Consider the following 12,103-nt stretch of genomic DNA (forward strand, 5'->3'; position numbering starts at 1 on the left):
CGTATGTCACGTGTCATTCCAATATGTTCTTAGTGATATATTTGCTTCAGAAAAAAATGCATGTTATACCCTGTATATTAGGGCTTTGGTGACAGAAAGCTGAATTCACAATTAAAGTAGTTCGCGGGCATTCGACTAGCAAAAACAATATCACATATTTTCTTTCAAAACTGTTACATAAGTGTGGATTTGGACACATTTCATCGACCTTTGAACTTTTTTAGCCTATAGACAATATTTGTTAGAAGAAAAATGAAAATATGGGCCTTTTTGGAGCAATCTTAAAACTTTATTTCTTGAAAAATTTCCCGATAATTCAAGACAACCATGAGTACCCAACTTAAAATTACAAATATTTACTATCATATTACTACCGCTATAACCACGATCCCTAAATGTCATGAAAAATCTCGCGCGTATTGTTACTATATTAGTTTTAATATTACACGTTAGAAGTTCGCCATGTAAAATTTGCTGATTTTATTGTGTTTGAAATAAAAACAATCGGAGACAGAGTTATTGGATTGCGGTCGCCAAAATTGTTCAGCTGTTTACTCAGCTACGGGTTGTTGGGTTGTATTGACGAAGTTTTGGTAAAAAAAAATGCCGCAATGCGAAAAACATAAATAAAACTAAGTCTGGAAAAATACAGGTGTGGGACGTCCACGCCCATGTCTACGTCAACTCATTGGGTAGTTTTCCTTTTACGAGCTACTGAGTAGGACGTTTTGGCTTATATTCATGTTTAAACAACCGTATACCAGGATCACTAGATTTTAACTTCCTGGTATAGATTTACTTGTATTGAAATGAAGTGATGCAAGACGGTAGCATTCTTCAACTCTTGTATAGACCCATATAGCCAGGGCCACATATACTGCGGGGCTGATAAATTCATAGACACTACCATTTCTACACTCTACATCCACAGCCAAGAGAAAGGGGGCAAGGGGTATGAGTGTACTCCGTAATAAGTATTTGCGTGATTCTGTAATTTCATTAATTAATCAGACGTAATGACTCCGTACGCATGTGACAAGGCGTAAAATGTAATCTGATATTTCATTTCCTCGTACTTCGTACAATGGTAGCTTTGTATGAATTAACTTTGGACTAGAAATTACAATTCTTGGCCGCAAAAGAAGGGTCTGAAAAAGTGAAATGAGCTTGTGGAACGCCCACTGAAATGTTATTGACGAATGCCCACTGAAATGTTGCGTAGCAACAAAACGACTCACAGCTTTTTTTCTCTTTTAAAAAGATATAAATTAGACCCATCAATGGTGAATACTCATACAACATACAAACACAACGTAACAAAACGCATGATTAACAAGCAGAAACGCTTTTTGTATAAATTGGAGGATCTTTTGAGTCTTTGGAATTGGTCATGTTATTGTAGATTTTCCAAGCGGCACCTGTATTATTATCATTTTCTAATAAAACGCTACTAAAATATTTGCGCTTAGTATTCTTGAACCAAATTACCAAATTTTAACTGATTTCTACAATATATCTTAATCATTCATAGCTTTACGGGTAAACATTAAACATTCAAATAAACATTCAACCAGACTGTCTAACGCGTATCTCGGTCGAGCGAGAATGTAAGTCGCAACTTTTATTAAAACTTCACACATGAACTTGTGGACAACAGTGATAAAACGTTAAGATATCAAGGCTAGCTATACCTATTTTTTAAAATGAGAGACATTGAAAGCAATATTCATAAAACTTCCATGTGACAACTTTCTAGATGAAAAGCAATGAAAAAGGCTGGCAATATACCATTCGATAATATTTCAACCTTGGAGAGTTAAAACTAAAACTATCCGAAAGTAAATAAATACCATAGTATCCAGTACATTAAACACTGTCACGGTTGCAATTATATTAATACCCAACACAAAACAATTTTTGGGGACCAATGCTAAAAAGAGGTTTTCAGCCTGGAATTTTTTTTTTTTTATCTTTCATTTTGAAAGTTTTAAAGTTGAGAGTTTTAAAGTTTTAACTCAATTTCAAGACGCAGTCACATGGGCCTGGAGTTGACAATATAGCGCGATAATTATATAATTTATTTTAAATACAAATCATCAAGTGAAATCTGTCGACATAGTCGGGATGGATTTATAGCCCCATATTTACATATTCGTCGCGATACGTGTTGCATAGCTTCGTTACTATAGAAATACATTCCACTAAAGAACTGACTTGTGTTTTTCGTGTTAACATGCATGCACCTGCTACACTACTTGGCGGTCCCGGATCGTGTTTCTTATCACGGCTCACCGATTCGGACAATCCATAACGTTACAAATGGGTTTTATTTCCGTGTACACTGAAAACAATAAACCGTTGATGTACGAGCTACAGGTATCATTACCCTGGCTGTTTATCGTCGTTAAATCTGTCTGCACCTTTCTCTAACATGAATTATGACGTCATATTTGTGTACATATAGGAGTGTCTAAACTTTAGAGACAATGTAGTGGTAAATGCCACTTCAATTCTGTAACAAATGGTTTTTATTTCCGTGTATATAATAAATAATACTCTTTTCGTGTGATTGGTACAGATCTCTTCAACCTGGCTGTCCCAGCGTCGTTAAATTTGTCTACAATTTATTCTATACATGACGTACATTTTTGTGAATTTAATCGTTTCTACAATTTAGAGATGAGATAGAATACTAAAATAGTAAATAAAATGGCCGCTCAAATAGTGCTCCATTCTGTACAAGTATCGTGACTTTCTCTCGCTCTCCACGAGATCTCGACGGCCATTTGCACCTAAGATTTGAATTTGTTTTCTCCTCCAGATACAATAATAATTAGTAATTTTAAGTAAAATAACATCTTGTTTTATCGTGTGTTTTACCTTGGATACTTCATTAATTGCTGACACACATTCTGATTATAATTATTATAATGTGACGATTCAATCAATTCGGCTAAAGTTATTACAATGTAATATTTGCTTTTCCCCTACAATTACAGACTATTGTGAACTATTATGTAATCGCATATGTGGTATGTTCTGTAAACTCCTTATAACACGCGACACTGCATTAAAACTATTTGTGCCATGACTGATTTAGCGAACGATATTCCAGAATCTCCATGGTTATATGCCGTAACCAGGATATGACGTAATATATGACTGTCCAAGTATCGGCAATTTGACTAAACATTTCCTACAAATTAGACAAAACGTAATTACAGCGACAACTTGAATGAGTATTTTCCAATTCGCGACAGTCATGATACAAATCGGTTAAGTAATGGTCACGTGATGGCTACGGCATATTAATCACGAGCGCATAGCATAGTATAGTATATATTATCTCAGATTAGTCTGAGGACTATGGAAATCGTAGTTATACAAATACTGAGAAAACTGAAATAAGCGTTCACTCACAGTTCCTTAGCACGGGCTAAGAGGTCAAATACCGTAGCCCGTGCTAAGAAAACGTGAGTGAACGCTAAACGCTGAGTACAGATTAAATCTGGCCAGTTTTTAAGACCCGGTCCAGATCCTTAGCACGGGCTAATGAATTGTGTGCAAACGCTATCGGACTAAGCACCCCAAACGCTAGTAGTAGCGTTCACACACAGCTCCTTAGTACGGGCTAAGAGGTCAGACGAACTAACTAAAGTGTGCATGGGCGCTTAGCTCGGGCTAAGCGATCAAAACGACATAGTATTCTACGTTTATTATATTGACAACTATTCATTTCAGTATTTCATTTCTGGCATGACAATTAACGTGAACATATCTATTATTTTTATCGAGAAAAAAAAATGAACTGACAATAAGACTTTGTGCTGTTTCCTGTTATTCTGCAATCTGCACTTTCTGAATTTGCTTCGGTGTTGTTTTATAGCCATAGAACAAACATGTATACCTGCCTTACTATTGTACTGAGTAATCCTAGTTAAATGACTGAAGATTTCTGTATATTCATAACTAGTTTGGGCGTTTCCTCCCTTGTGTTAAAGCAATTAGATCTATCCGATATGCAAACATATGGGACTTAGCCCGTACTTCGTGTAGTGCATGCGTAGCGCCGAACGACGATCGTGTCCCTTTAATAATCCAACAAACTTCGTACTAAATGTACATTCACCAACTGGGCAACGTGTATCCGACAAGTTTAAGAAACCTGTCTACTGGAATCAAATTACCACTCAGATTATTGTAACTATCAAAGAGTATGTAACTGACAGGAGACATGTGTCTGAGCATGGAAGGTACTAACGTTAGTACCTTCCATGGTCTGAGTAAGCAGAGAGATAACATATCCGTATTCGAATAGAGTTTTTTTATTTAAAATTAATAATCGAAAGTGGAGAATAAAAACTATTAAGTTACGTCGCCAAGTTACTTGTTGTTACTTGTTTATATATAGATGAATAAAAATAGCTCATTATTTAAGACTGGCATTCATTATTGATATTTCCTGGTGTGGAACGATAAGCAATCCATACACGTTTACGTGACATTCCGCCCACTGCATTCTTTTTATTGTCGCAATTGTCAGATTTAGAAACGATTGTGTGCTCATAAAACTAAAGTATATGAATGACTTTGCTATAAGTAATGGTGACGCAATCATCCGGACAATGAACTCATGTCGTGACAATCGAATCTAAAAATAATTCAGTCAATTCATAAGATTGGCACTGTGTTATTTAACATAAAGATCAGAAATCACTTCAACCAGTCAAACTATTTCAGGTGGTTGTATAAACATTGCCGACTTCATTCCTGTGTTAAGTAGACGCATATTCTGTGAGAAAATTGGTTATAAATCGCATGACAATATCTATTGGCTTATCAAATAAAATCATGGAGCTATTGCCCCATGGCACCCTGAAATAACGTTCTTCTGTGTGTTACAGTGACGTATTTTGAGAAACTGGTTCTAATATTTTTTTTTAATCGCTATTTTATAGAACAATTCCATAAAGCACAATGTTAACGAACAATTGCAATAATTGTTAATATTTTTTTCAGCCTATGTCACCAGGCTACAATTTTAGATATAAAGCGTTATAATACTGACAAAATGACAACTATTCACTAAAATACAACCATAATTTTCTCGAAATTTAGGCTGGTGACCCCAACTGTTTTAAAGTCAATATCCTTATATTGCCCGTGCCAGGGTACAATTTATTGCAAAATGAACTTGGATATTTGAATTTATGAGTAGGCTTCTACCTTTTTAAAATTAAACTTTAAAGGGCGGTGTTCACCGCGCCGCGTCCTCGTGTTCAATATGGCGACGCACGCAAGTAAAATACATTGTTTTTTTACATAAAATTCGAACACGCGCTGCGCGACGACCACCTCCCTTTAATCCATGACTATGAGACTGTGTATATTCTGTTTAGCAAACATAGTCGAGGACGAATTACATTTCTGTCGTATTTTTCCAGATCTAGTACGTGACGAACCAAACTAGAATTTACTGTAGATGCGCACAATGGAGGGTTCGTTTAAACTCACGATTTCCTCCTTATAATATTCATTTTTATTCATATATATATATATATATATTATTCCTATGACTTTTACAACATCAACACTCTTTACCCAGACGCGCCTAATACACTTGTTACTGGTATCAAACATATTATGATAAGAAATCGACTGAACCATATTTGCCAACAGGACATTCAGGAGAGACAGACAGAGAGAGTGGGGTGGGTTCCAATTACGAGTATATAAATAGCATGAATTCGTCTGCCCGTGCTTGTGGCCCAAAGGAAACCCGTTATAAATACCCGAAGCATTATTTGTCGACATTGATCGTAAATTGGATGTTAGTTTGTTAAAAATACGAAATAATCGTAACCAATATAAATGTAAAATTCACAACAAATTATTGACTTATTGCCACACGATTTGTAAGAAATTTGACAAAAATTATAATATAGAGAATCGAAAAACAAACTAAGTGATTTAATTTGTGAGTTTTAGGAGAATCAAAGTGAGATTACAGTCACCTACGTAACTCGCGCCACAAGAAGGTGAATGATTACTATTATTGTTTACAGGAGAACAAACATCTGTTGCGGGTAGCTTTAGGTTAGATATCGGGCCAGTCCCTGATACTTTTTTACTGCAGCAGTTCTAAGAACAAAATGGAACAAAATACTGTGCACGTTACGCCACCAATATGACCTCATTTACTGTTACTGTGAAAACTAACCCCACGCTGTGAACAAGGAAAAAATGCACCCTCACGTGACCTAGGTTCCATTTGCTAATTGGCTCGATCGATCTAAAGTTGTGCATTCTTGATTAATTGTATAGATTACATCATGGAAAAGTTTTCACCTGCTCTTAACTTGCGTATTACTTTATTTTGTACTCGTAACTCCCCCATACCGACACCTTCACCCGACAGCTCACCGGTAAGTAATATGTATGCGTTTCTCTTTCATTAACTATTTTAATTATGTACCCCAAATTTAAGTTTTTAATTAGTTTTCCTTCAAACTGCATAAACGTGTTTTTTTTCATTTTACGAAGTGCATAATATTTTGAAATTCCGGAAAAAATAAATCGTCGACCACTTCTCATTTTCATACATACATCGTCACACACATTACTAATACGAATAAGTATAATATTTAATTTAAACCGCTTAGTGATTGCTGAATACTATTTTTTTTTCAGTACATACAATTTGTCGATGGATAAATTCAACGCATTCCGCCAGGGTGATGGACCGACTCTTTACGTTGAAAACCACACGCCGGTCACAGTGGACAAGCTAGAAGTTGGACTGATAACCTGCACGTGTGTGATTGTATTCGCTTACTTGGTGGTCCTGCCTGGCATACGAGGTACAAAGGTAGGAATATTACATCTCGTAAAAAAAGAATCTTTTTGAATTGTACTGTTTTTGTATCTTCCTTTGTGTTCAAGAATCAATCCAAATTTTCTAGTATTTGGAAACTACCGATTGACACCGCGTCTAAAACATGACGCGTTACCTTTCACTGCATGTGGTGATATTTCATTTAGGGTACGGACACAGAGTACGTTGTTCAAATAATTGACGTGTTACCCTCTCCTTCCACCGAATTCATACACACATAATTATAGCATTCGCGATTTACATGTAAATTATACGTAAAAGTGGGTCGGGTATGACAATGACTGCCATGTCGGGACAAGATCGTATCAAATAACGTTGTTCAATGCATTTCCACTACTGAATTCGTTCATCGCGCGTTTCATTTCATTGTGGCTCGAGTTGTGAGTGTCGGAATTGATCTGCATAGTGATAGTCACTAAGAATGAATTAACACGACAAGAGCGGAGTGGGAGAGCGCAGAAGAAGCGTGCCACATTCATTATGTCTACATCATGATCGTACTATCAGTATTAAAAATATCTATTACGATCCTGGTAACCACACCGCTACGGTTGACCAGTTGTAGCAGGAAATGTTGACGTCAGCATGAAACATTTTACCATGAAACATTTTACGGGTTGCCGAATAACTACACACAAGTGTTAATAAAATAAATGACTCCAATCACGCAAATAGATCATAACTTTCACTTCAAACAGCGTGCTTCTGGTCGTTGCCATGGATGCGTCTACGTCACCGATGCTCGCCTAGTGGCACCATTCACTATTCACTAACATATCTAAGTACGATATACAAAAGTCTAAGAAGTAATGTCACATAAGTCACTTCTCCGAAGGAGATTTTATCGTTTTATATCATTTATTTTGGGTTGGTTAGTGACAAGAGTAATAACAATCATATTTGCAGATAGATAACCAATACATTCTTCTTACCATACATAATGACGACTGTAAATTGAGAATCTGGTGTACCACAAATTAATAAATCGATTTTTGTCTTTAACTTTAGAGGGTGTATGGTGCGTTGAGGACGTTATTGACCATTTATATTGGTGCTACTATATTACGTAAGTGTTATGAAACACTGTTGATATGTGTCGCGCCCTCCAGTGGCAGAGAACTTCTATGGCGTCGATGTGTGTAAGCTATGACGTTCGAAATATAATTTTGTTTGTCTGTGTAGTCGTTTTAATTTTGAATGTATCAAATCTCTCAAAAATATTGCACCTCATTGACGGAATATCATATCAAAGCGCCAGAGAAAGCTACCTTACGTCATATAATTGTTTATATAATTGGGGGCGTGACTATAACGATTTAATATTAGCTCGTACTTGTTGTCAAACTCGATTGTATGGCAACAACTAAAAGAAAATAATTTTGGTATCTGGTGATTTAGAATCAGTGTTCCATGTTTTGGTAAAGGTTTTCATAATTTCGTTTCTCCCTCAGTTGTAAATTTTGGACAAGAGTGGGAAGTGGCGAATATCACAACAAAGGTTGAATACAAAGCGGCTATGAGCGAAGATATCGTGGCAGAGATTGGAGTCAAAATTGGGCTTCGCAGTGTAAATATAACATTGAAAGGTAAAGTCACACAAATATTCAAGGGTTAACGATTTAATTGTATGCTTCGTGTAAGTTAACTAAATAATATAATCATCGAGTTAAGTGAACCTGTGAAGTCGTTAAAAATTAAAAATTTGATTTGGTGTGACCTGTTATTTCAGTGTAGATTAAGCATTTGTCTTTATTTCATTTATAACTATAGGCACCCCAGAACACCAGCTTGGCGAACGAATCAACTACAACGAGCGGTATTCATGGGCGCCATTTTGGGGACAAGGAAGGAATTTTTACGGACCATTCGGTAAATGTTGTTACGTAAAATTGACTTGAGCAATGAAAGTTGATAACTTAGAGTATTTTTCAGCTGGTATCAAAATAAAATTTTTCTATACGTACATATAATTCGAAGCGCATGTGCATTACAATTTCCGACTGCGTTATCAACTCTTATTAAAGTCATGTGTTTTTTACGACAAGTCATACCAGGTTTCTTTCATCGAGAAACATGTTCAAACATATTCAAAGTTATGTACGATTGAGACAATGCTGCCATATGATTCCAAATCAAGCGGTAGTTATGCAAAATACCAACCACATAAATCGGAGAACTAACAAATCTAAACTTGAATTCCAAAAGATTCAACATAACTGCATTGTGACCGTATTGTAGACAACTTTACAATGATATGACATGTTCAGGTGCCGTAAGTGAAACCTTTTCCCGGTTACGTGTTTCGTGATGCACGGTTAGTAGCCGTGCGTGGTGCGATTTCATTCGGCCTCGATTTGTCACGTGATCCCGAGTAGCCTGAGTCAATTTGGTCCACTCACATTGTATTTGTTTCGTTTTAACAGCTGGACAAATCAACCAGGAATTCAGGGAGTCACAATACAGGGGACTTCCATATCCTATTTTATGGATCGCAGAATATTTCACGTTAGATGGAGAAAACATCCGCTGGGGACGCTCTTATCGAATGTCGGGGCTCTATACGCATATTCTCCTATGGTAAGACGTTAGTAAATTTTAAAAGTTTTGAGTATTTAAAAATTAAATTAACTTGTTATCGACTCTTAAATGAAACATATCTTTAAGAAATAAATTTCCACGTCTTATCTTATTTTCACAATAATATACTATTATATCCAGCAACATACGACATGCAGTGTCGTTTCTCCCCAGAAACTGCTATAGCGCCACCAGATGACTGACGTTGTTTTAACTTTGTTTTTGTTTGTTGGTGTAGGTCGGCATTCCCCACTTGGGTCATTGCAAATATTTTGCTATTTATGATGATACGCTACGCTGCGTACTGCATGGTACTGACCGGATTTTGGTTGATTTGGGGCAATATTCTCTTCACTATCTTACGATGGGGTCCAATACTGAGTATACCATTCGCAGACGATGTTCTACATTTCCGCTATGGCTGGTGCTATTGGATGACGTTATCAACAGGTACGTCACCATAATAAAATAAAATGAAATCATACTAAGACAACTTTCTAATAAAATACCACTGTGTTGGATGACACGCATTGCAAGTGTTTGTGTTACTTATCATGTTTATCGTAACATTTTGCTACATGACAGAACTGTGTGACCTTCTGTCATCATGAAAATTTAAAAGCGCTATCCCGTGGCCAAACAGGCCCGATTCAAAACGGGAACCTGGTGACTTCAACCAAAGTTCTTCCAAAGTCACATCCGTTAGTGAGTAAAACTCGGCTAGTGCATGTTGTCTTCTAGATGCACATACACCAGGTATCGGTCGATTCAGTTTCGGTGTTTAGCCCCAGGAAGAAGTTAAACTCTGGATCTGAGAAAGATTATCTTTAATATCAATATGGTGTTTTACGTATTAGATAATCTATCATATGCAGGCTTTCTGACGTGGAAATAGAATTGTATCTTTTCAACTTGAAGTTTTCTAACATGATCAAGTTCAGATCAAACTTATATCAATAAGCGAAGTCGTGACAATGTTGAAATGAAGATACTTAGATTAAATAAATAAATAAATTAATAAATTTTTGCCAGGCAAAGTTCGTTTACTCATCGGCTCATCGGCGTGATTGGTGCGATGCAAGTAAGGTGGAAAATATGAGCTGTTGTCTCAAGGCGATAGTTTGGGAATAATTCAAAATCAGTATTGTGCATAAGACAAGCCCCAGAACACGTGTGTATGCATAGCACTAACAAAACACCAGCAGTGAAATTATTGTCTGTATATTTATATGTATGTGTATACAGGTATTCTCTGCATGCTTTACGGTGTAGTCTTGTATATTTGTAACCGAACGTGGCCAGTGAAGACGAGTAAATTCTTCCAAGATCACGACATCCCGGTCCAGCAACAAAGACGAAGAGGACAAAACAGCGATGAGAATTTGCCCGATTATGATAACGATAGAGTGATTGTAATACAAACATTAAATCGTCAAGATGAAATCCAAGATGCTTCTAGTGTGAGTGAAACCTTTCAATTTTTGATCAACAGAGATAGTGAAGGGGAACTTTGGATTGGCTAGGGGGGGTTTATGAAATAAATTGACGCTGGTAAAGAAAAAAAAAACTTGATTTTGCACGACGACTACACATGTAAATGAATACTAGTAAATGGTCAAAATTAAGACATGAAGTAAAATTAAATTTAATTACAAACTGTACGTGTATTTTGCCTTTGATACAAATCTTAACTTATATTTTACTTATTTTTTAAAACGGATATAGATTTACTATGTTTAACTTATCACCCCTCATATTATAATCGTAGTTTTACTCTGTCTTTTACAGTCGCAATTCAGTTCCGGTAGTTCGTCCGGAAGTGAAATCACGGATACTGGACGTGTGATACCAAGTCATCGATCTATCAACGTATCGGCAGTCATGTCACCAAATCTGTCGCTGGAGGATGTTTAGCGTTTCCTCGTGTTTGACACTTTAGAACTATTACTAGTATTGTATTACATAGTATTTATCACTTACTTAACCTTGCATGTACTTTAAATTAATTGTTATTTTAGCTGGAAAGACATTTTATGTAATGAATTTTATTTTCACTGATTTTTGATGAGTTGAATGTAAAAAAAAGTATTTTCACTGGATGTTATTTTCACAGTTCCAGCAAGAATAGTGAAAAAAAATTTCACTATAAGAAATATCTAGTGATACATTTTTTTTGGAAATGAGGTTTTGCAATGATACAAACACAATGGAGTAAAATGATTTCATTTTAAAATACAGTATGTACGTATGTACAAGTAAAAATAGTAGGAAAATGAAAAATAAATGCCAAATTTATGAACACTGACCAATGAAAACCTCGCATTGATAGTAGAGATATATCATGCGACGTACCATAATACAATATCGACAAGTATCACGCCATCTGACGGCAGTATGTTAATAACCATTTGTTTTTTTATAGTTTTATTACGAGATTCCTATATATACAGATGTTTTATTTCATTTTATTTTCTTGAAATTTTGTTTGAAGTTTTACTTTTTATGAAAATATTCACAATACACATTTAAATATTTCCAATAATTATGACTGAATACTTTACATGTAAAATTATGTAAACTCTGTTCACATCTTGATAGCAAAGAATATCAAATAAACTGTTTTTCATTGAA

At 35.7% G+C, this 12,103-nt stretch overlaps 1 protein-coding gene across 1 annotated transcript; it reads left to right on the forward strand.

Moving 5' to 3' along the window:
* Positions 1-6,393: 6,393 nt before the first annotated feature.
* LOC100367469 (dual oxidase maturation factor 1-like) lies at positions 6,394-12,103 on the forward strand. Its single transcript, XM_006818518.2, has 9 exons — positions 6,394-6,425; positions 6,691-6,868; positions 7,904-7,961; positions 8,347-8,481; positions 8,666-8,764; positions 9,319-9,472; positions 9,711-9,922; positions 10,718-10,932; positions 11,261-12,103. Exons 2-9 carry the CDS (start codon positions 6,707-6,709, stop codon positions 11,384-11,386), a joined length of 1,161 nt encoding a protein of 386 aa, XP_006818581.1. The 5' UTR covers positions 6,394-6,425; positions 6,691-6,706; the 3' UTR covers positions 11,387-12,103.

Source organism: Saccoglossus kowalevskii, chromosome 10 (genome assembly GCF_978046115.1).
Source record: "Saccoglossus kowalevskii chromosome 10, keSacKowa6.1, whole genome shotgun sequence".
NCBI classification, from domain to species: Eukaryota; Metazoa; Hemichordata; class Enteropneusta; family Harrimaniidae; genus Saccoglossus; species Saccoglossus kowalevskii.

What these genes read in the sequence shown, in the direction of transcription:
- LOC100367469 (XM_006818518.2), top strand. Translation starts at nt 6,707, where the DNA reads ATGGATAAATTCAACGCATTCCGCCAGGGTGATGGACCGACTCTTTAC. An exon ending in TGTAAATATAACATTGAAAG is followed by an intron (nt 8,482 to 8,665) that starts GTAAAGTCACAC and finishes TTATAACTATAG; the next exon opens with GCACCCCAGAACACCAGCTT. An exon ending in TTGGATGACGTTATCAACAG is followed by an intron (nt 9,923 to 10,717) that starts GTACGTCACCAT and finishes ATGTGTATACAG; the next exon opens with GTATTCTCTGCATGCTTTAC.